Source organism: Capricornis sumatraensis, chromosome 6 (assembly GCF_032405125.1).
Source record: "Capricornis sumatraensis isolate serow.1 chromosome 6, serow.2, whole genome shotgun sequence".
In the NCBI taxonomy this organism is placed as follows: Eukaryota; Metazoa; Chordata; class Mammalia; order Artiodactyla; family Bovidae; genus Capricornis; species Capricornis sumatraensis.
The window spans coordinates 92,305,283-92,331,014 of record NC_091074.1 but is presented as its reverse complement, the minus strand read 5'-3'; the positions used below and the strand labels follow the sequence as shown (position 1 = coordinate 92,331,014).

The 25,732-nt window shown below is 37.9% G+C and overlaps 1 protein-coding gene across 2 annotated transcripts in view; it reads left to right on the top strand.

Annotated features, from left to right (window-relative positions):
- CDC14B (cell division cycle 14B) overlaps positions 1-25,732 on the top strand; it is a 123,850-nt gene that overhangs the window by 85,010 nt on the left and 13,108 nt on the right. For both annotated transcript variants that reach the window (XM_068973683.1, XM_068973684.1), the window contains exons 5-12: positions 567-643; positions 5,815-5,881; positions 8,645-8,707; positions 12,036-12,123; positions 12,405-12,635; positions 19,363-19,501; positions 19,964-20,123; positions 20,813-20,910. In XM_068973683.1, coding sequence (XP_068829784.1) covers positions 567-643; positions 5,815-5,881; positions 8,645-8,707; positions 12,036-12,123; positions 12,405-12,635; positions 19,363-19,501; positions 19,964-20,123; positions 20,813-20,910 — 923 coding nt within the window. The remainder of the gene's footprint in view (positions 1-566; positions 644-5,814; positions 5,882-8,644; positions 8,708-12,035; positions 12,124-12,404; positions 12,636-19,362; positions 19,502-19,963; positions 20,124-20,812; positions 20,911-25,732) is intronic.

Below are 25,732 nucleotides of genomic sequence, written 5' to 3'. Positions count from 1 at the left end.
GCAGGAGACATGGGTTCAACCCGTGATCCAGGAAGATCCCAAATGCCGCAGAGCAAGTAAACCCGTGTGCCACAACTATTGAGCCTGTGCGCTCGGGCCGGGAGCCACAAATACTGAGTCCACATGCTGCAAATACTGAAGCCCACGCATCCTGGAGCCCGTGCCCCACAACAAGAGAGGTCACCGCAATAAGAAGCCCACGCAATGCAACTAGAGAGTAGCCCCCAGTCTTCAGAACTAGAAAAAAGCCCGAGCGCAGCAGTGAAGACCCAGCACAGCCAAAAAATTTAAAAAAAAATTTTAATGCTATACTTCTCAACACAAAAGGTTGTAAAAAGTTGTTGGTTAGGGCTCTTATTGCAAGCAACAGAAACCAGCTATGCCAGCAGATCTGAACAAAAGAGAAATTCACTGAGAGGATACTGAGTGACTTGTAGGATCCTTGGGAAAGCTAGAGAACCAGGCTCAGCTGATTGGCTAAAAATTGTACAAAACTTAGTTCTCAGTGACAGTACTATATCTTTATTTAGAAGTAAATTGCCTTTTTCTTCTCTCTTCAAATGTAGGTTATATGTTTGGGGAAAACTCCAGAAGACGCATATAGAATATTAATGTTTGGAGATGCAGCCTATATTCCTTTCAGGTAAATATAAGAACATTATGGTAGATTCATTTAATCAGGCCCTTGCCAGAAATACTGTGGTATGGTTGTTTCTGAAGAAAGAAAACCTGATAATCATTTTGGGGTGGGTGCAAATAACAGCATAGGTCTAGGCTGAGTAACAGTGACGCTACTGATGTTTTGTTGGGGTCGGGGGGATTGTTGTATGTACTGTAGGATGTTTAACAGCATCACTGTTAAACCACTAGATGTCAGCAATGCCTTCACCCCAGGAAGTTAATTATGAAAACCAAAAATGTCTCCAGACATTGTCAGATGTCTGTGGTGGTGGTGGTAAATCGCTTCTACATGAGAAATCAGAACTACTCCCACTGTTGAAAATTTGTGCTTTGTAATCAGATGAGAATCTTGGAGGTACAGTCTTCAAAACTACCATTTTCCAGTACTGAGACGTGTTGGCCTTGAGGAGTTAAGAAATAAGTTTTACCAATAATTAGAAGTTACTTCTGGGGCAGAAGTGAACCCCCTTTTTCTTGGGACACAGCAAGCAGAAATAGGGTGAGGTTGCTAATATAGTACCGCTACTTAAAAAAACCAAAACACCTGTGTCATAAAGGTAAGAGATAAGTAACGTTTTTATGTAAGTTAATGACATATCCTCATCCTTATCTCAAAGTTATCAGATGGTTGTGTTGCAGATATTTTGAGGAAAAAAGAGAAAAAAAAAAACCTGTGTTTTTCCCTTTAAAAAAAAAGTTTTTCTACTTGTTTATCAAAATGCTTGACTTAGCTCTATAATTAAATACTTGTGCTTAATGTATAATAAATGTGTGAAATAATTTTATTCTTTGTGTACTGTATTGAGAATTTCAAATTTTGCATCATTCTTCCACCTGCAAATTAGTTAATATTTTCAGGATTGCTGCATATACCTCAAATGCCTAATTTCGCCTTTAAAGGGTAAGATTATGAACCTGACTTAATTGTGGACAAGTTTGGGAGTGAGTGTCCCAAACCTTAGGCAGAATCTGTCTCCTTAAATAACTCTGTAGGACTATCCATGGATTTATTCCATGAATTAGAGATTTTTGTTAGGATAGTCTGCAGAGTTCAGTTGTATATTGCTCTAAAGGCTATATGTATGTTAGTGATTTAGCCAATAGAAGAATCGCTTTGGACCCAGTATCACTGCCTTTCTTCTTAGCTTGTACATCATCTTGAGTATTCTTTGTGATGAGTAGGAAGGGATGAAGGTTATTTTCTAAACTGAAGAGTGCTCATATTTCTTCTCAACTTATAACAGCAACCATGTACCTCCTTCAGAAGAAGTGAACCATAGATACATTGATACAGTGATAATTTTGTTGTACAGAACTTTTCTTTATAATAATAATCCTTTATTGTGCCATTCTTAAAGTTTATGACAAGATCCTAAAACAGGAATAAGCTTACACATTTCACATAATTTAAGTAAGGATCCATGAAACATAATTGATGTAAGGGAAGTTTTACATTAATTTAAACACAGGGGTCAAAATAGAATAAATGCTGTTTACTGCTGTACCTGTATTTAAAATTATTAAACTTTGGCATTAAGAAATGTAGTTAGTTGCTTCTGGTTCCAGGAACAAAGATCAGTAATTCTCTAAAAAACAGGACTTTACCAAAATCAGTTCAGGTTTGTGAAATTTTAATCTCTTCATTCATAGATATCATACATTGGATTTATCTAAAGCATTGTTTCTCCAGATGTGGACTGTGAACTTTTTGTTACCAGCTTGTGATGAGTACAAGGATAGAGAGTAGGATTTTACAGACTTTTTAATGATTTAACAGAATATGTCTGTGTCTATGGAATCTAATAATAGGAGAATTTAGACTTGTATTTATGTGTTTTTTTCTTTCATTTTTCTAATAATTCAGTTTTATTTACAAAAATAAAATTATTGCATAATCATTGGTATGTAATACCAACATTGGTATGGTACTGCTGTATTTCACAAAAGCATCAGCCTTTGACAGATTTTAAAAATTATATATATATATAATCTCTTAATGAATTATATTAGATATCAGACATTTTTCTGCTTGTCTAAATTAAAAAAACAGTATAAAATATAGTTCAACGTTTTTTTTAAAACCTTTGATCATAGTTATGAAGAGTATGTGCATCTCTTCTTTGGTATTACCTATAATACTCCTTGCTTCTTAATTGACTTTTTTTTTTTGTTTCTGTTCTTTATTTTCTTGAGAGGTAATATTGCAGAGCTGCTAATAGCTTGGCTATTGACCTCAGACAGACGAGAGTTTGACTCTTAAGTTCTGCAACTAATATCTCTGTGGTTCTTTACAAATACAAGGCTTGGTTTCTTAGTCTATAAATGGGAATGACAGTAATATCATCCTAGTGAAGTATGAGGGTTAAGTAACATCCTGCATATGAAACACTTGGTGCCTGAGCCCTAGCTAACATTTGTTAAACATTCATGTTTTCTCCTTTTTAAATCCATGTATAACTTAGACACAATTAAAAATTCCATGACGCTTATATGTACAGCACAGTAAACTTCTACATTTGTGTATGTAGGTACCATCCTTTCAAGATACAGAACGTTGTCAGTCCCCATAAAGATTCCCTTTTATCGCCTTTCTAAAAGTGTTTCTTATTTTTGAACTTTGTGTAAAGGAAATCATAGAGTATACATTTTTGGAGAACTGGGATCTAGTTTTTAAGATGTATATTGTCTGTGAGGTTTATCCTTGTTGTGGCAGGTGTTAGTGGTTTGTCCTATTTTTACTGCTTTTGTAGCCTTCCATTCTATGAGTACACCACATTTTATCTGTCCATTTTCCTTTTGACAGATACTTCAATTATTTGCAGTTTTGGGGTATTAGGAGTATAATCTGCTATGAAAATTGTTATTTTTTTAAACTAGTATTTGACATTGTTTTGCTGTTTCTAAGCAGTATTCCTTTATTGATTCTCATCTGCTTTTCCAAGTTTGTTAAATTATCTATGACAAGCTTTCACCCCACAAAGGCTTATATCCAGTTTGATAGCTGCTATTATGCCATTTTGAAGAAGTCTAATTGCTTGGGTGGGAGGAAGGAGATGTGGGTGTGTTTAAAGTTGGAAGTGTTAATGAAATAAACATGAGTGAATAAAGAAAGAGCCTTGTCTATTCTCATAATATGACAGAACTTTATCCAAGGTCAGATCAAAGCTCGATTACAGCAGGACTTGGCCCACAGAAGGTTATTCACAATTATGCGTTGAATAAATGCTCAAATTGTCACAAAAACTGAATCAACATGCCTTTAACTTGATTGGAGAAGAATTATCAGTAAGTTAGCAATCACAGCTAACTGGGAAAAAATGACGAAAAACATTGGGATGTGATTTGAGAGTTCATTGTTTTTCTACTGATAATTTTGATTTTGATTTAGACTAAACTTCACTTTCCTACCTTAGCTTCTCTATCTTAAAAACATTCCTTATTCCATAAAACAGTTTTTTGTACAGAACATTATGTGTGATCATGTAAATCAGTGGTTCTTAAACCTGGAGGACCCAGCCTCACCCCTAGAACTCTGACTCACAGATTGAGAATTAAATTTCTAAGAAGTGAGGTTGATGTTGCTGCTGCTTGCCCAGGGAGCACGCTCTGAGAACTAAAGCTGCAGGTCATTCTGTTTTTCTCCTTCCTGCATACCAGTAAGCTATTGGTGAAGATAATTTTCTTGGTCACACTGAAACCTTTTCTAGCTTCTGGAAGATCATCTTTTAAAATCAGAAGCTTATAGAACACAAATAGCATATTGTGAGGCCTTGTGTCCAGTCCTCAAGAAGGCTAATGTATACTGCAATAATTCTAATGAATTCAGACAGTAATGTCTAAAGCTGTCTTAGCTAAAAAGGATACCCTTTTCTTTAATGTTAGTATGTGTGTGTGTGAAGTCACTCAGTTGTGTCCGACTCTTTGCGACCCTGTGGACTATAGCCCGCCAGGCTTCTCTGTCCATAGAATTCTCCAGGCAAGAACACTGGAGTGGGTTGCCATTTCCTTCTCCAGGGGATCTTCCCAACCCAGGGATCGAACCCAGGTTTCCTGCTTTGCAGGCAGACGCTTTATCCTCTAAGTCTGTACATTTTAAATGTACAGTTTGATTTTTCAGGTAAGTAAATTACTGTGTGAAAACCCAACCAAGGCAGGCAATTAATTATAGCTCCAGTAGCAACCTGGTTCCACATAAGGACCAAATAAGTACCATTCTGATTAAGCATAATTGTTTGGCATACCTAGAATGATCATAATTAATTTTTATCTTATTTAATTCTTAAAATTTTCACTTTGTAATGAAATGACTCAAGGGAGACAAAAGGGAGAAGCAGATGGGAATGGAGGAGTACCTTATTTTTCTGGACAAAGTCTTAACTGATACTGAGACTTGTGTCACTGATCTTGTAGTAAGATTACTGATAGGTATTGATATAGTATTGAGTGGGGCTATCTACCTAACCGTTTAAGCACTTTTCCCAAGTGTAGAGTGACTCTAGTAACAGTAGTTGACTGATTAGTTTCTGTGGTTTTATTGGTACTCTTGTCCTTGGAACCAGAAAATAATTATCCAGTTAAATTGTTAAAGGTCATAAAATCATAATGAGAGAAGCAAAATACTGTGTAGCTTGCACCTGTTATTTCAAATACTATCTTGATCTCCAAATTTTTTTGCTACGTGGGTATAGATACACACACACACAGCATGTATGTACAGAATCAAAAAGCAGTCTTTCCTGCTAACAATTTGACATGGTATTTGAAGAACAAATTCAAATGTCTTTTCTTTTTGAGAGGAGGAGTACATACTATTGAGAAGTTGAACTCAAAAAGGAACTTTTGAAGCTGAACTATTAAAGCCAAGAACAGTCTAGAGAGATCATTTGAAATTTAGAATGTGGTCATTATTGATCCATATCTATAAAACAGTATCTAGTGGAATAGGTAGAGGGTACAATGAAATGTATAACAGTGACTTATCCTTTAATTAAAAACCAAAAGGCAAGAATTCTTTTTTTTTTTCTTTTGAGACTGAATATGTGTTTGATTTTCAGTCAACTTTGTCTTGAGATAAGTGTTCAGCAGAAAATTAAGTTAACTGAGCTATGTACTTCAATACTTTTGGAATTTCAGAGACGCTGCCTATGGAAGTTGCAATTTCTTCATTACACTTCTTGACTGTTTTTATGCAGTAAAGAAGGTAAGTGCCTCATAGGATGAGCCTAGTGTTGTGCTGGAGAATTTAAGTACAGTGCAAGGAAGACAGGCCTTCTCCAAAGACCTTCTAAGATGTATATGATGTCAGAGGTGTCCCATTTCCCTACCAACATTAGAATGACACTCAACTAGAAAACAGATTATTCTGAATCTGAGTGCTTCTCTGTGTGAGTTGGGTGAAAAGCCACTTGAACAGAGGGGACATTAAGAAACAGTTATGTAATTAGGTTCTAAATTCAGAATTGGTTTTGAATGCATTGTGATGTCAAAGAAAAACAAAAAGTAAATTACTGGTTTCTGAATTCTCTTTGATTTATGTATTTTATGAGTCTGATTGCCACCAGTTCTGTTTACAACAGATATTTCTGTAACACACTGTTAAACACTTTGTATCTTCAAGAATTCAATTTCCAGTTCAACAGAAGTATTTGACTAGCCCATTAGTTTGTTACTAGCTTTTATATAAAAAACTAAGTAGGTCATTACTGCTTTCTCAAAGCTATTTAAAAATGACTCCTGTGTTTTATGACAAGGGCTGCTTGCTGTCTTTGACTTCAGGGGATAGCTTCCTATCACATTCTAAATGAACAGGGTCTCCTGGAATCAGGTGATACAGCAGACCCTGGTTATAACACTCACTCCCTCCAGTGTCATTTTTGAATATCAGGACAGTGCAGGAAACTAGAATTGTTAATCAGTAGCCCTTGGATCAAATAGGCTTTCAACAACATTTAAACTTTTGTGTGACTTGTATTTTCAGAGGGAGAAGGAACCCAAGTTTACTGTCTTGTATGATGAAACATGGTGGCTTTCTGAGAATTTTGACAGAAATTTTGTGGGTTAAGCTGAGAGACCTAGTTAGTAATACAGATTCAGAGGTTAATTAGTATACCTTTTGTCCTGTAATAAGGCAGTGAGGATGGACCTTAATTTTGGGGATTTGAGTCCAGTGACTCTGTGGTATAAGGAGCTGATGGAGGTTGCCGCACACTCTGAGATAGGTCCATGAGGCCTCAATTTAGGCACTTAATGGGCAGAGGATGCCATCAGGAGATGGACAGACAGTAGGTATAAATGACCCCTCCCAGTTACAGTCCTTGCCATTTGGACCCTAGGAAATTGCTAATGCAGGGAGGCATGCTTGTCCTGGATCCTAGGATATTAGGACTCTCTTCTCTCCAGTCCCACAACCTTATATATTTGAAAAAAAAAGAAGAAACACTTATGAAGGCTTTGGCTATGATCTACTATAACATTGACTTTGTGTTTTTTTTTAATCAGATGTTATATACAAAGTTTAATCAGCTGTAACTATAGATCAAAGATTGCTTTTTTCATATTGCATTTTAATTTTTTTTGAGACAACAGCTTCTGATTTTTCCATTTAAAGATTTTTATTTGTGACTGATTTTGAATGTTATTGTTTGAAATATTTAAATATAATTATATCTTGATTTTAGTGCTACTTTTTAAAAATACTACCCTAATAAGATCTCCTTATGAGATTCAAAGACTAGAAACCCCCTGCAGACTGATAACTTTTTATTGTATTAGGAACAACTCTAGTCCAAATATGATAGATATTGTTTCATATTCAAAAGAAAATTCATCTTAGATTTGGCCTTGGAATTAGGATTTAAACAACTATGTTTTTGTTGTTGTTTGATATTGTAGCCTTATTTCTTATTTATATTTCAATAGTTTATATTTTGCAGACTGGTTTTGCAAAATCACCCCTTTTCAACCAAGAATAACTTCTTGAGCAAGAATTTTTATTTACATACAGTCTGTCTTGGTAAGCAGGGAGAAAGATTGTCAGAAGCCACCAGAATGTCCTTGTCTCAGAAAATAGTTACTTTGCTTTCTTTGCTTAGCGTACTCTTCTTACTGCAACTCAGAGTGAGGCTACAGAAAGGAAAATTCATGTATTTTTTCCTTATTGAAAAAAATGTTTTCCCTCAAAAAAATTGACTTTTAGTGTTTGTCTCAGGGCTGTCTTTAGTATAGGAAATACTAATCTTTTAATTCAAGACTGTTCAGAAGAATTGAAAAGTGAAGATATGTATAAAGTGTGAGATTTGTTTGATATAAACTAACCCATGATTTCTTCCCATTGTTATTATTTGTTTAGCAACCATTGGGTTATGCCTTATATTTGAAGCCTGAATGGTGTTCATCTAATGAACTAGTGTTGCTGTTGTTGCTAAGTCACTTCAGTCGTGTCCGACTCTGTGTGAGCCCATAGACTGCAGCCCACCAGGCTCCCCGTCCCTAGGACTCTCCAGGCAAGAACACTGGAGTGGGCTGCCATTTCCTTCTCCAATGCATGGAAGTGAAAAGTGAAAGGGAAGTCACTCAGTTGTGTCTGACTCTTAGTGACCCCATGGACTGCAGCCCACCAGGCTCCTCTGTCCATGGGATTTTCCAGGCAAAAGTACTGGAGTGGGATGCCATCGCCTTGCTTACTTTGAAGGCTTGATAATTTAGACCTTGCATGGTTAGGATGATTAATGAAGGAAAATGAAAAAGAAAATCTCATTAAAATATATATTGTTGTAACTGATGTTTCTGATGATAGAAGCATTTAAAAGACATAGTCCACCTCCTTTGAAAGCTATTCCATGGAACATAATCTAAATACAATGCTTTTCAAGGGTGCCTTCTGATACTCACTGTTAAGAATTTGTATTGAAAATTGTTTCCTTATTTGCATCTTTATTCTTAAAAGCTTTCCTTTGGATTTTAGGCAATGCAGTATGGCTTCTTTAATTTCAACTCATTTAACCTGGATGAATATGAATACTATGAAGTAAGTTTTCAAGGATATTGTTTTTAACTCTTTTTTGTATATGTTTTACTTCCAGAAGTCATATTCTTATTTTTTTAATTGAACAATTTAGATGTATATAGAGTTAAGTCATCTTTCTCTTACTCCTGTTTCTGCAATCCTAGTTCTTATTGATTTTTTTGCACTTGTTACATCCTTTTGGAGTGAGTGAGTGTGCTCCTAGGCATTTTTCTTTAATTTTTAGTTAAAAATTTTTGTAAGTATTGATGACTTTTATAGAGTGAATTAAATGAGAGAATGTTTATGAAATCCTTAGCATAGGATCTGATGAAATGAATAGCCAGTATACGTCTAATTACCTCTGTAAAACACGTATTTTTGTCAGAACCTTTTGTTTATATGAAGTAAAGACATTTTTGGATGCAGATTACAAAAAGTAAACACAAATGGCTTAAATAAAATGGGGGAATTTATTGGTTTACATAAACAAAATGTCCGGGAGCAAGGATAACTTCATGCATACCAGATTCAGGTATTCAAACACTTACCAGAAATTGAGCTGAAACCAGTTTTGTTCCAAGGCCAGTTCTCCCCAGTTCTTATTTATAAGAAGCAACTATATAAGACTTTTCTTGGGTAAAATAACCGAATTACTTAGGTATAGTTTGAATAGCAGCAGCAGTCAGCTCCATTTTCCAAAGGCTGACTATTGTAGCCCACCTCCCCCCAACACTTACACACAAAAAGCTATTAAATGAAAGTTATTAGGACCAAAAGTTAATTAACTATAATGTCCTTTGGATAAAGATGGCTGCCAACAGCTTGATTTACCCTTTTGATTTACTTAGCTTACTGGAAAAGAATGTTGTTCATAGCTCCAGTGGAAGACTCACCAGTTCCTCTCATTGGCTTGGCTTACATCATGTCTCTGCCCCTGAACCAAGCTGTGATTTTGGTGAGGGTAGCAGATGAGTGGGTGCAGAATACTTTGGTCATCCCAGGAGCTGAAATTGGGTCAGCCCTATCAAATCATACAGACCAAAAAGAAGGGTGGTACACAGAGAGAAGAGAGACAGACAAAACCACAGATGTCCTTTATGTTTTTTTAAGGTAGTGTATTTTTTTTTAAGAAAGAGTAATTTGATTCTCCCATTCTACCCTCCAAGTAGATAATGAGTAAGATGTTATGCTAAATGTCTTTTTCAGCCAAGAATACTTGTGGAATCTTGGTTTTTGTTTTTTTTTTTTTTTCCTATCCTGCTATAGTTATCTTGAGCGGACAATCTCACTAATAATGGAGTGATTCCACAGACAGCACTCTATTCAGCAGCACCTTAAATCCTCAGATAACTATTCTTTCACAGTTTCTAAAGTAGCTATTATTTTAAATCCCTAGGTATAATTGAACTATTTTCTTCATGAATTGGGTTAATAGCTACTGCTGATCATTATTGTGATGTACCAAAGATGTAAAAGCATATTGTGTGATTCATTAGGCCAGCTCTGCCTTTACTTCTCTGTAATAGCTATATGTTTATAAAGTACAATGTACATTTTCCATCTTAATTACTGAATATAGTTGAATTATTAACACCATTTTTTGTACTTCCCCTTATGAAAATTCGGTGGCTTTCACTTTATCAGAATTAAACATTTAAAATAAAATATACTTTCTCTTTTTAGATAAGCAAAACTAATAAAAACACCGGTTAGTGTTCCCTCAGTGTTACATGTTTTTTACTAAGGAGTAATTATAAGTGCTAATTAGCTTCCTTCTCACCAATGCAGAAATTGCAGCATTGCTGTGGAGTAGTATGGTCACCAACAAATGTCATTTACTTAGAGAGAAATTACATTGAGACACGGGGAACTGTTAAGTAGCTACAGACCATAATGGTAGCTTTGTTTAGTTTCTATGAAAGTGAAAGTTACTCAGTCATGTCTGACTCTGTGAGTCCATGGAGTTCCCCAGGCCACTGGAGTGGATAGCCATTCCCTTCTTCAGGGGATCTTCCCAACCCAGGGATCGAACCCAGGTCTCCTGCATTGCAGGCTGATTCTTTACCAGCTGAGCCACCAGGGAAGCCCTTAGTCTATATTTACAAATTTTGGATTGGTGGTTTTCATTGATTCCATGATGCCCTTTTTTTTCCTGTTTTAACTTTTCTGAATTCAGAATGCATCTTACAGTATATGATACCTGTGATTCAATGAAATCTAATCACACATTTCTCATTTTAAGACTCTGATTTTACTTCAAAGTCAGAACATCTGGCAATGCTTGTCCTCATTTTTACTTACATCTTTTAGCCTGAAATGAACATGGGCTCATCAGCTTCCTTAACTTATAACTAAGTCAGGTAAATCAGTTTTGGGTTACTTGCCTGACCTATAGACCTTAAAACAACTCTTGATTTTTTTTCTTGCCTATTCTTAGGAAGACGAAAACATACTGCAATTGTAAAGCTGATGTGTTTATATTCTCTCCTTCCCCACTATCACCTGTCTCCTAAGTCTTTTTGTAGCCATCTCTATTGTTATTAAATTTGAACTTTATCTTAGAATAATTGTGTAATTCAATCCAAAAGACTTAGTAACAGGAAGTAAAATGTTTTAAATTTCAGTTTAGATGTGATCTCCGTATTCTTGTGATTTTAAGTTTTCTGGGGAATTTTAGTAAAAAATTTTCATTGATTTCTCTAATTAAGTAGGCAGCAAAATGATGGAAAGGTGCCTCTGTAGAAATAAAAAGTAAATATTGAGAAACAAGGACCTTAAATTGACTTTTTTTTTTCTTCTTTAAGAAGTCACGATTGCTCACATCGGAAGCCAATTAGTAATTCAGGAAAACAGGGAAGTTTCCATATCCCTCATGATAGAAAACTGGGTTTTGTTACTAATTAGCAGCAACTTGGATAAAATAAAGTATTTAGGCGTAGTCTGGATAACAGCAGCAGTCAGCTGTATTTTCCAGAGGCTGATTATTGTAGGAAAAAAAAATGCTGTTAAGTGAAAGTTATTAGGACCAGAAGTTTAACTAACTATAGTTGTCTCTTGGTATCCAGGGGGGATTGGTCTCAGGACCCACTGCTGGTATCAGAATCCACAGATGTTCAAGTCTCATAGTCAGCATTCCAAATCCGCAGATGCAAAACCCACAGATATTGAGGGCTGACTATTCCCTGGGAGTATTCATAACAGGATAAATTTTAGTTTCCTGTCTCATGGTCATTTGTAAACAGCTTTTGTGCTAAAGGAAATGGATTTGAAGTTCTTAAGATACTCCCTATTGAAAGGGACATGGAGAGGAGATTAAATATAAAAATGAATTCTGATCTTCCCTTTGCAGAAAGCAGAAAATGGAGATTTAAATTGGATAATACCAGACCGATTTCTTGCCTTCTGTGGACCTCATTCAAGAACCAGACTTGAAAGTGGTATGCAAAAATATGAGACTAGTATAGTTTTGTTATTAAAAGTATCCATCCGGTGTTTTCTTTTAAAAGAGGCCAAAGCTTTGCTCTCTTAATTAAGTGTACTCTTGAACATTTTATCTCATCATTCTGCCTGGATTTTAATTTTTTATTTTTTTCATAGTTATAATCAAATTGGTATTCAATCCCCAGTCCAGATACTGTTTCCATGCAGTTACAAGTGATACTGTTATCCATTGTTTTCTTTCTGCATTTTACAACATCTGGTGAATTTCTTCATGTAGGTTACCATCAGCATTCTCCTGAGGCTTATATTCCATATTTTAAGAATCACAACGTTACTACAGTTATTCGTCTGAATAAAAGGATGTATGATGCCAAACGCTTTACAAATGCTGGTTTCGATCACTATGATCTTTTCTTTGCGGATGGCAGCACCCCTACTGATGCCATCGTTAAAGAATTTCTGGATATTTGTGAAAATGCAGAGGGTGCCATTGCAGTACACTGTAAAGGTATGTTTCTAGCGTTGGTTAAAGAGTGGTGGACATGAATATATGTGTGTATAGAAACACACCATACTCATTTAGATTATATATAAGGACACATGAAGATGCCTTTGTTTTAAAGAGTGCTTTTTTTTTCCTTTTGTGGTTTGCTTTTTTTCTTAAAACTACTTTATTGAGGTATTGGCATAAAAAAGCTGTACATACAAAGAACGCCTTTATTTATTTATTTATTTTGGCTGCTCTAGGTCTTTGTTGCAGTGTGCAGGCTTCTCTCAAGTTGTGGCGTGTGGGTTCTCTAGTTGTGTGTGGGTTCTCTAGTTAGGTTGTGCAGGCTATGGAGCTCACAGGCCCAGTAGTTGTGGCTTGTGGACTTAGTTACCCTGTGACATGTGGGATCTTAGTTCTTCAACCAGAGATCAAACCCGCATACCCTGCACTGGAAAGTGGATTCTTAACTACTGGATGACCAGGGAAGTCCCAAAGAATTCTTTTAAATTGCCAATTTCATATGGAAAGTATAATAATTAAGTTGTATTCATAGGTAACCCTACAAAGGCTTATCACATTCATTTATTCATTAAATTTCTATTCGGTGCCTACTTTGGTAGGTTCTGGCATATGTCAGTGAGCAGAGCAAACTCCAAGAACTTATCTTTTGGACTTTGTTTTCTAACAAGTTGCTAGATTTTCAGTAACTAGAACAGTGCCTGGTACTTAATAAGTATTTATTGAATGAGTATGTGGATATACCAGGATTTATTAAACTTTTCTTTTTTGGTTATTCAACTAAGAAGACAAGGAATATATTTTTGTTAAGAAAAATCCAACATTGGGGAAAAGAAAAACTAAACAGCAAACCCTGGAACATATAAGAAATCTAATTACTGGAGTTCCCACATTATCAGATTCAAATTTTCAGTTTTCACCAAAAAATCTCAAGGACTGCCAAGAAACATGAAAGGATAGATCATTCAAAGGAAAAAAATGAATCAACGGAAACTGTCCCAAAGAAAGGCCAGAGGGTGAACTTATTAGACAAAGGTGTTAAAACAACTGTATTTTTTTGTTGTTGCTACATGGCATGGGAGTATCCCGGATCAGGGATTGAACCTATGCCCCTTGCAGTGGAAGCATGGAGTCTTTTTTTTTTTTTTAAGAATCAAACTTTATTATTTCAAGGACACCCCAAATGAGTTACTGGCGGGGTTACAGAAGCTTCCATTCAAGCCACCACAGCGAGAATCAAAAATATTAAAGTTGAAGCAATCATCTCTTTGGATACATAAAAACTATATATTAAAGCGTGTCACAGAGTGCAAAAAGGGATGCATTCAGCAGAGCAAAAACAAGCAGCAGACTGATTGTCCTTACAAGAGGGCAGGGAAACTCATTTTGGAGTTTGCAGTGTCAGGAAATAGAGCTGGGAAGCATGGAGTCTTAACCAGCGGACTGCCAGAGAACTCCTAAAACAGCTGTCTTAAAGGTGCTCAAAGAGGTAAAAGAAAATGTGCACAAAGTCAAGAAAACAATGCATGAATCAAATTAAAATATCAACAGGAGAGACTAAGCATTAAAAGGAAAACGGAAATTCTGGAACTGAAATGAAAAATTTACTGATGAGATTCACAAGCAGACATAAGCAGGCAGAAGGAAGATTCAGCAAACTTAAAGACAGAATAATTGAAATGATCAGGTCTGAGGAAAGTGAAAGTGAAGTCTCTCAGTCATGTCCGACTCTTTGCAACCCCATGGACTGTAGCCTATCAGGGTCCTCTGTCCATGGGATTCTCCAGGCAAGAATACTGGAGTGGGTTGCCATTTCCTTCTCCAGGGATTATTCCCAACCCAGGGATCGAACCCGGGTCTCCTGCATTGCAGGCGGATGCTTTACCATCTGAGCCACCAAGGAAGCCCCTAGGTCTGAGGAACAAAAAAAAAAAGACTGAAATGGGACCCAAGCCTAAGGGAACTCTGAGACACCATGAAGTAAGCCAGTGTATGGATTTTGGGAATCCCAAAGGGACAAGAGAGAAGCAGGGAGATTATTTGAAGAATTAATGGCTGCTGCTGCTGCTAAGTCACTTCAGTCATGTCTGACTCTGTGCAACCGCCATAGATGGCAGCCCACCAGGCTCCACCATCCCAGGGATTCTCCAGGCAAGAACACTGGAGTGGGTTGCCATTTCATTCAACAAACCATCTATATTTGTTTCTTTCAACAAACCATCTATATTTGTTTCTTTCAGCAAACCATCTATATCTAACAGACTTATACAGAACTCTTTGCCCACCAACTAATAGAATATAATTTGTCTCAAGTATACTTGGGACATAGTAGTAGTGATTGCACAGCAATGTTAATTTGTTAATGATGCTGTCTCTGCATTTTAAAATGGTTACAATGTTCAACAGAAACTGACCCCAAAGAGACATAGATCTTTGAATTAAAAAATTTAAAATGACTGTCTTAAAAATGCTCCATGAGCTCTTTCGCTTAGGTCTGTGGCGCCGGCAGGATAGACAAGTGTTGCAGTCTTCATACTGCTGGGAACCTCCATGGCCATCACAAGTGGCATGATAGACAGTCCAAGAAAGCCTATTAGGACCAGTCCTTTTGGAGGCACTTCTCATGCAAAGGGAATTGTGACAGAAGAAGTACGGTTTGAAGCCAGACAGCCAAATTCTGCCATCAGGAAGTGTATCAGGTTTAGCGAATCAAGAAAGACAAAATACAGCCTTTGTCGTTTGAATGTTTCCAAGAAAATGATGAAGTTCTGGTTGCTGGATTTGGTTGCAAAGGTCATGCTGTTGGTGATATTCCTGGAACCTGCTTTAAGGTTGTCAAGGTAGCCAATGTCTCTCTTTTGGTGTTATACAAAAGGGTAAAAGGAAAGACCAAGATCATAAGTTTTGATGGTGAAATCATGATAGTAAATTTTCATATCACCTGCCCCAAAAGAAACCTCAGTGAGCTAATCATAGAGAAGTAATTGAAATCAGGAAAATGATTCATAAACAAAAATCTGTTCACATGATAAAGTTTATATTAGGCATATTTTGCCAGAATCTAAAAAATAAAACTAAATACAACTTTGGTTATTTCATTTTTTTCCAATTATAATAAGCAGTTGAGATGATTTTCAGGTGAAATGCACAGGATAGCCACCGCAATAAAGAATTCTGTCACTCCAAATGTCAATAGTGCTGAGGTTGGGAAACTCTGAAGTTCACTGCTGACCAGTTAAATATCTGAAGAGGATTTGATATGATAAGATCTTTGGTGAAGAAAAGTGATGATGGTGTGAATGAAGGTTGGATTATCAAGGGAAAAGTAAGATTCACTGGGCAGTGTATGCTCTAAGTACTATAACAGAATACTCAACAACAAAAAAGTTATTTTCTTATAATTTGAGAGTTGCCTGACTAGGTCAGTCAGTAGAGCATGAGAGTCACTTTCTCACAGTTTAGAGGCTAGAAGTTGAAGATGAAAGTGCTGATTTCTGGTGAGGCCCTTCTTCCTGGCTTATAGCCAGCTGCCTTTTCTTTGTCCTCTTTATACAGTCAGTCCTGGTATCTCTTCCTCTCTTATAAAACAGGACACAAGTCTTGTTGGGTTAGGTGCCCCTCTCACTCCATGACCTTATTTAATTTAATTTCCTCTGCAAAGGCCCTTTTTCCAGAAACAGTCTTATTGGGAGTTAAGGATTTCAACATCTGGATTTGGGGAGGCACAGTTTAGTCCATAACTTTCTGTTCTCTGGGCACCCAGTATTCATTTGAGGTAAAATGCATTCACTCTTTCCCAACAGTCCCCAAAGTCTTAACCCATTACAGTATCAATTCCACATGTAAAGTCTCATCTAAATATCTCCTGAATCATAGTTGACACTTCAGGTATGATTTATCCTGAGGCAAATTCCTCTCTGTGAACCTCTAAAACCAGACAAGTTATGTACTTATAAAGTAAAATAATGTAACGGGCATAGGATAGATATTCCTATTCCAAATGAGAGAAATCAGAAAGTAGTGACAGGTCCCAGGCAAGTTCAATTAGTTGAGTCCGTTCAGTCGCTCAGTCGTGTCCAACTGTTTGCGACCCCATGAATCGCAGCACGCCAGGCCTCCCTGTCCATCACCAACTCCTGGAGTTCACTCAGACTCATGTCCATCGAGTCAGTGATGCCATCCAACCATCTCATCCTGTGTCATCCCCTTCTCCTCCTGCCCCCAATCCCTCCCAGCATTAGAATCTTTCCCAGTGAGTCAACTCTTTGCATGAGGTGGCCAAAGTATTGGAGTTTCAGCTTTAGCATCATTCCCTCCAAAGAAATCCCAGGGCTGATCTCCTTCAGAATGGACTGGTTGGATCTCCTTGCAGTCCAAGGGACTCTCAAGAGTCTTCTCCAACGCCACAGTTCAAAAGCATCGATTCTTCGGCACTCAGCCTTCTTCACAGTCCAACTCTCACATCCATACATGACCACTGGAAAAACCATAGCCTTGACTAGCAAAGCAAATGCCATTGGATCTTTAGGCTCTTTAGCTTCCTTGGGCTCAAGGTGGCAGCCCTGCCCCTGTGGCTATGGGCAGGGGCAGCCTAGCTTGCTGAAACTATACAGGAGGCTCTGCCCTATAATACCTAGGAGTAGACAGCCTTGACCTCTGGGCCTATGGTTGTATTGGCAGCCAGGCTGACCTCTGCATCACCCTTAGAGTCATACTAACCTTCTCTTGAAGGATGGGCCTTATTTGTAACCAGATCCGTTGTCCAGTCCTATGGAATCCCTGAAACCCAAAAAAAAAAAAAGCCTGCCTTTGTTTCACCCTATTTAGCCCTTTTTCATCCTCCTCTTTAGTCCAAACTGTCAGTGTGTCTTCTACTGTAATCCTGTCAGTGTTTTTGGCTTCTGCTGAGCTGGCTTTCAACTACCCATGATTAAATCCATGGGTGATATCGTTATGGAATTTATTTTTTAATCTTACGCTTGGTATCCAGAATATACTTTCTCTCTTTTTTCAGATTGACTAGGCCTAGAATTTTCTAAACGTTTAGTTTGTCATTCCTTTTTGCTTAACTATTACTTCTTCAGTTCATCTCTCTCTCCTCATGTCAGTCAGGAGAAACCAGGCTGGACCTTCAGCACTTTGCTTATGAATTTAAATCTGTGTTAAATGTCCAAGGGCATCCCTCAGAAGTTCTGTCTCCCACAAAGCACTAGAACACAATTCAGCCAGGTGGTTTCTGGGGGGATTTTGCCACTTTCTAATAAGAATTGCTTTTCTTTCAGTTTCAAAGTGAGTCTACACTGAAATCTCCATTAATGTCCATATTCCTCCTACCGATAGTCTCTTCAAGGCAGTCTAGGTTTTTTCTGTTATGTGCCTTAAACCTCTCCTGGTCTTTATAGTCCCAGTGCCAAAGTCACTTCCACATTTTTGCATAGTGTTTGAGTAGCATGCCACTTTCCAGTACCAAAATCTGTGTTAGTTTCCCAGAGAAATAGAACTGGTAGGATATGTACATACAGAGAAGGAGATTTATTATAAGGAACTGGCTTATGGGAATATATAGGCTGGTGAGTATAAAAGCTGCAGTGTGGACTGGCAGACTGGAGACCCAGGAGAGCCAGTGGTGCAGTTGAAGTCCAAAGCCTGTCTGGTAGAAAATTCCCTCTAACTTTGTTGTTTGGTTGCTCAGTCATGTTCAACTCTTTGCAACCCCATGGACTACAGCACGCCAGGCCTCCCTGTCCTTCACCATCTCCCAGAGCTTGCTCCAACTCATGTCCATTGAATCAGTGTTGCCCCTTTCTTCTCCTGCCTTCAATCTTTCCCAGCATCAGGGTCTTTGCTAATGAATCGGCCCTTCACATCAAGTGGCCAAAGTATTGCGCTTCAGCTTCAGCATCAGTCCTTCCAATGAATATTAAGGGTTGATTTCCTTTAGGATTGACTGGTTTGATCTCCTTGCAGGCCAAGGGACTCTCAAGAGTCTTCTCCAACACTACAGTTCAAAAGCATCAATTCTTTGGCACTCAGCCTTTTTTATAGTCCAACTCTCACATCCATACATGACTACTGGAAAAACCATAGCCTTGACTAGATGGACCTTTGTTGGCAATGTCTCTGCTTTGGGAGGTGGATTTTTTGTTCTTTTCAGACTTTCAATTGATTGGATGAGGCCTACCCACAGTATGGAGGGCACTCAGCTTACTCAGAGTCTACCAATCTCATTGAACTACACCTGCCAGATTGACACTGAGATTTAATCATCACAGGAGGTAATGATACTAGTCTAGATGAGAGTAAAGAAGGACAATAGGAGTAGAGTGGGGGGAAAGTCCATGTGCAAATATGTATAAAAGTAGAGTAGAAAAAAATGTTGGGTGAGGGAGAAAGTACAAGATTTTAAGCTTATATTTTTAGAAAGATGATGGTATTATTAACTGAAAACCCAGAGTATAAAACACTGTTACTGAGAATTATGTCTTAGAAAGTGGATTTCAGTTTTGGTTAAACATAGAATCACGTGGGAGATTTTAGGAATCTCTGTTTCTAGGCTGCATCACATACCAATTAAAGCTCTCTAGTTGGTTGTACTGTACATCAAAACATAAGAAGCATTGTTGAGGGGAGCAGAATCCTGAGAAGCTTTTAAAAAAAAAATTCTACCTGCCCATCAAAATTTTGGAGCAGATGAGACCAGGTCTCATTGGTTTGTTTCTTTTCTAAGCTGGCCTTGGACGAACAGGCACTTTGATAGCCTGCTACATCATGAAGCATTACAGGATGACAGCAACCGAGACCATTGCTTGGGTCAGAATCTGCAGGCCTGGCTCAGTGATTGGACCACAGCAACAATTTTTGATGATGTAAGTGGATGGAAGTGAAAGTGAAAGTCACTCAACTGTGTCCGACTCTTTGTGACCACATGGACTATACAGTCCATGGAATTCTCCAGGCCAGAATACTGGAGTGGGTAGCCTTTCCATTTTCCAGGGGATCTTCCCAACCCAGGGATCAAATTCAGCTCTTCCGCATTGCAGGCGGATTCTTTACCAGCTGAGCCACAAGGGAAGCCCATGAATTCTAGAGTGGGTAGCCTGTCCCATTTCCAGTGGATCTTCCCAACCCAGGAATCGAACTGGGGTCTCCTGCATTGCAGACGAATTCTTTATGAACTGCGCTATCAGTAATTCCTCAGGAATTCATGGGTCTGGAAGGTGATGGGAATTAGAATTTTTCTTAGCCCTTGGTAACAGCAGTAGGAGAAAGTTGTTGTTATGTTTCTTTCTGGAAGGCTGTATTTTGATATTGTTACTTCATTGCTGTAGGAAACAGGCAAGCCTCTGGATAGAAGGTGACTATTTTCGTCAAAAGTTGAGGGGTCAGGAGAATGGAAAACACAGAGCAGCTGTCTCAAAACTCCTTTCGGCTGTGGATGACATTTCAATCAATGGGGTCGAGAACCAAGACAAGCAAGAACCTGAACTGGTAATCGAACCACCCCCGTCATGCTGTTGTCATTGCTTTAAGTGCTGTTGAGAAGTTTTTAGGGCGTGGAGAAAACTGTAGATAAATAAAGCACATTCTGAGGGATTATCGTCATATATTTTTTATACTTATTGCCCTGTCTAGGAACTTTTTAGTCAAAATAGTTAAAGTTATGTGTCCATAAAACTAAAGTTTATGTTTTGTTTACTCACAAGGCACTGGGATAAAAAGAGGTATGTAAAGTAAACTCTTTATATCAACCTAGTGATACCCCCTCTCCCTATTTTTTCCCATTTCATGATAGCTGATTTAGGAGACCACTTGTTCGCAAATGGGGAACCTTAAAGAACCAAGAGTTTAGGGGGTAGCAATAGTAGATATGTTTTGTAGTGGTAAGTAGATTGCAAAATTTAAAGAAAGTGTTTTCAATATTGAAAACCCATTATGCCTCTTCTCTGTCAAAATGTTTTATAATAAGAGTGCTATTGGGTTCTTTGTGAAGGTGTCCTGAAATGTGTCCTATAGCTTTATTTTGACAGCAGCAAGATATTTTAGAGTTCATCAGAAAGTTAAAGTATGAATATATTTGTATGTGTCTGTGTGTGATCTGTATGGATATAGCTGCTGTGCTTCACTGCGTTAATAAGTACAGCTTAAGTCATTAGCTCAGTGTTTCTCTACTTACACAGTACAGTGATGACGACGAAATCAATGGAGTGACACAAGGTGATAGACTTCGGGCCCTGAAAAGCAGAAGACAGTCAAAAACAAATGCTATTCCTCTCACGTGAGTCTGATTTCCTTCGTGTGGTGGTTGTTATTTAATTTGTGTATAAGGTCCTTCGTTCATGAGCATTTGTTTCTATACATTTTCTCCATGGTTGCATGACCATTATGCCGCCTTGAAATGAGTATCTACTTCATTTACAATCTAAGGGTGTTGCCTAAGAAACTTAGGTATCTTTTATTTATCTCTGGCTTCTGTTGTAGCCTCTCTAGCTTGTATAGATAGAAAAGCAAAATACAGAAAACTATTTCTCTGTGGATAGGAAGTGTCGACTAAAAATTTTTAGGACTTAGAAACCTAGGAGGCAGCATTTCAAGTAACCCTGAAAGAACTGCTCTGAGGAGGGGATGGGGGTGTGGAGGGAGGCACCGTGATATATAGGAGTTTGCAGCAAAGGGCAGATAGTCTAAATGTCGAAAGATCACCGTTAATAAAAGAAAGCTAAATATCTCAAGTGAAGGAATTTATGGGAAGATGTGTGGGAAGATGCAGGAGTCTGGGCTCACTGAAATCATTCCTTTGATCAGCACCTCAGCTGTTTGGGTCCAATATTCAGCGTTTTCATATCCCAGTCTCCTCAAGGCTCGCCGTGGGGAGTGGCTGCAGTCTGACGGCTGCTAGATGGCAGGTATTCTTCTCCTTTCTGAGTTCCTTCAGAGCATACCAGCTCCCCTTTGGCTGGCGGCTGCAATAGCTGATTTCTTTGTTTACTAATATGGTATGCAGTATTCATTTCTCATAACCATTTTACATCCTCCAGAGAGTGACAGCGGATGTAAACTATAGAATGACTGCAGATTTGTCTGTAGTTGTTAAAATTGCAGACTTATTTAAATTTACTACCATATTGCACATAATTTGTTTTGATATGGTGGAATTTAATTAGTGGTGACATGGTGGCTTAATGTCATGTTATTTTAAGTCAACAATGAATTGATTAAACTATATTTTTATATGAACTTTTTGTTGGAGGAATTCTTTTCAAGTCACAGAAGGAGATTTAAAGTGGAGATCGCAAGTTTTATAGTTATTAGGTTGTCTGTGTGTGTCCTCTTACAGTTCCTCATGTAAGTCTTAGTCGAGATTCAATCTCTAGGAACATCCAGGATTGTTAGAAAGATGGTAAAGTGAAAAACTTGGCCATTGTACTTTTTTCCCAAGATACTGTTTAGCAGATGCTCCTACCTGTGCCATTGGATTCCTTCCTTCTAGTACCTTTCATTGTGGGGTGGGTACCAAATTCTGCAGCACCCCCCGCCCTGCCTTTCTGGTGATGGAGACAGGTTATCTTATTATTCAATAAGCATCTTGTAAAATGGTAAGAAATTATGACACAGGAGTAGGAGTAGTGTTAGTTGCTCAGTCGTGTCCAACTCTTTGTGACCCCACGGACTGTAGCCTGCCAGGCTCCCCTGTCCATAGGATTCTCCAGACAAGAATTCTGGAGTGGATTGCCATTCCCTTCTCCAGAAGATCTTCCTGACCCAGGGATTGAACCCAGGTCTCCTGCATTGCAGGCAGATTCTTTACTGTCTGAGCTAGAGGGGAAGAAAATTTATTTCAAATTGGAGGATAATTGCTTTACAATGTTGTGTTGGTTTCTGCCATATAACATGAATCAGCCATAAGTATACATATATCCCTTCCCTCTTCTCCTACCAGCTGCCCCCTCCATCCTACCCTTCTAGGTCATCACAGAGCACCAGGTTGAGCTCCCTGTGTTATACAGCAAATTTCCATTAGCCATCTATTTTACACAGGGTAATGTATATGTTTCAATGTACTCTTCTCGGTTTTTCCCACTCTCTCCTCCTTTCACTGTGTCCCTAAGTCTGAAGAACAGGCCTCTTTAATTAAAAGTGGTCCTTCGCTAGTTTCTTCTCATAATCTTAAATTCCAAAGTTCAGTTCCACTTAAAGGATGTATCATCATGGGCCACTGCCTTGGGAGATTCTTAAAAGACCCAAAGGGAAGGAATGAGTTTTCCATAATAAAGTGCCATGTGAGTGAAAGGCATCAGTATTGATTATAGGCAGTAATTAAGCATTCTCTTTGCTGTTGTGCATGCAGTCAACTAGAATGCTGTAAGAATGGTGCATTTTAAATAATTTTTTTAAATCCAAATGCCATTTTGTTTTTAATTTCAGGTCTTCATTTAATGGTTCCTTTTATTTAAAAATAGTATAGTCCCTCCAAATAATCATTCTGAAGCCAGTTTTATACAGGAAGAAATAGCTAGCGCCCTAGGGCAGTGCTGTTCAAACCTCAGTGTGCGTTTGAGTCTCCTGGGCAGCTTGTTAAAATGCAGATAATGGTCACTGGGTCTGGGATGCCATCTGATTCTGCATTTCTTTTCTGGCAAGCTCCTAGGTGTCAAAGATGCTGCTGGTCCAGGGGCCACACTTGGAATCACAAGCCCTATAAAATGGATAATTTTGTGGGATTGCTTTTAGTTATGTCCAGGTTTTTTGTTCTGTTTTTAAAAATCTGCAGCATCAGTTTATTTCTCAATAGCTTATTGCCTTCTGTTCAGAAGTCAAGTTGCAAGTCAGGGAATGGGAATTCTGCTTAGTCAAAGGTTCTTGAGTTTGCTAATGCTTAAAGGAAATTTCCTTTAGTAACTCTGTCTGCTACCTTGTGAATATGTTTTATAAGAGTACAAATCATTTGATGCTCCTTTCTAAAAAAATGAAACTACGAAAGTCTCTTCCATAGATCAAAGGTTTGTGGTAACATAAAAGAAAGCAACGAATGTAGACTAAAATTAGAAATATTGTGGGAAACCAGATAACGACATGAGATGCTGTGATATTTATCTTGGTATGCGCAGTTCCCTGAGACAGAACTTGATGGATGGCTGAATGATAGTAACTAGCAACAACCCATGGAGAAAATTCCAGCCTCTATGCTATCCATTTCCTTAGTTACACCCCACCTTATCCCAAAAGGTGTAAAAGGCACTGGCCCCTTGTGAAGCACTCTTGGCATATGTTAAAAAATCTTTTTTTTTTTTTTTGGCCATGCTTCATGGCTTGTGGGATCTTAATTCCCTGACCAGTGATGGAACCCCAGCCCTCAGCTTTCACTGCTGATTCCCTTTAATTGTATTTGTAATCCCCAAAACAATAGAATAGTCCCAAACTGTCCTCTCCCCATGCACACAATTAATAAGCTTTTAAGTCACACTTTTAAAGGAAAAAGCAAAATGCTGAAATTCTAAGCTCTTAATTATGTGTAAAGGCCCTGGAGAATTTAAGATTAGTCACAGTAGATGACTAATCTTAGATTAGGAGATTTTCCATCCTTCCTCCTTATTCCCTCTGCTTTTTCCGACCCTCTTGGCTGTTACAATCTCTTCTTTGCTCTTCTTTGTAGTTCCTTTGGCCCCAGAAAAGGTCAGCTGGAGATTTCTTTTCCTTCCAAAGTCTTTGTGTTGTTTTAGAAGTTAAAAGTCCCCTTTTAGAAGTAAAAATCTGAGCAGTAGCTTGGGTTAAAAATCTGAAATGTTTCTACCATGTGTCAATGTGCACATGTTATTTTGCTCAAATGTTGGTACTTAGCCAAATGAAAATACTTGTAAGAGGGAAAGTGAGTGAAAAAATAGATGAGTACTGATGATTCTCAGAAGAAAGTTATATCGTACATCCAGTCATTGATTTCTGTTTCACAAACAGTCAATATTTGGGGAGAATTAAAGTATTAGAAATTATGAAACTAGTGATTTTGTCAGAGAACTTCTCTGATGCTGACTACCATGAAGACAGGCAGTGATGTAGCATGATGATCTTCGAGTGATACCCAACATAATGGCAAATCTGTTATTGTCTCTGCTAAAATTGATTCGGTAAATTTTATAACTTCATCCATGGAAGTGCATCCTATGGGAGCAGGTAAAGATACAGATATAGTTATCCTTGAATAATCCCTTAGAAACCCCTTAACAGTGTAAGTAGATATGCTTCATTATTGGAAAATAAATCTCTTGCCATGAGCTTTACTAGAGGAACAAATGAAAATCTATAATGCAGACACATGCTGTGTTGTGTTCACTTGTAATTAATTGTGCCTCCTATGAGATTGTTGTTAATTATCAGTTCAGGGGTTTGTTTTTTTGTTTTTTGGTTGGTTTTGCCTCATTTTTGTTTGTGATTTGGTTTTCTGTGTGGTTATTGTGCTTTTTAAACAATTTCAGTCACATAGCTGTGACTCTAATTTCTGTATCATACAAATTAAATTAACATGGGGTAGTTATCCAACTAGAGATTGGGTCTAATCTTTTGTTACCAAATAGCAAATTTGTTTAAAACTGAAGACAGCTTTTTTCCCCCAGCCTAACACAGCAAAGTTTGATCCCTGTTTCCTGCCCCTTTGCATCGCAGGGTATCTGAAATTCACACGTGGCTTTATTTATTTATTTATTGGCCTCTCAGTTTGAACATCTGTTCTTTCCCCTTTGCCCCTTTCCAGATGTTCCCTAGCTGTGCTGACCTCTGCACTGTGTAGTATTGTCATCTGGTGGATTGTTTGTGACTACATTCTCCCCATCCTGCTATTCTGTCTCGATGGTTTAAGAACACAGTAGCCATCAGGACCTTTGACAGATAGCTGCTGTGTAAGTGTCCCATTCCATTTCTCTACTAGTGCTCACCTCTGGTGTCCAGTGTTTTTCTCATGATGCATGTTTTTCTCACTATCAGCTCTTCTAGCTTTGTTTGATTTGCCTTTTTTTTCCAAGGTTCTTATTCTGAATCTTTGCACTTCCTGGGTTGGTGGTAGGGAAGGAAGTCTTCACTGTTAGTTTTGTACAAGGGACGTTAAAAAT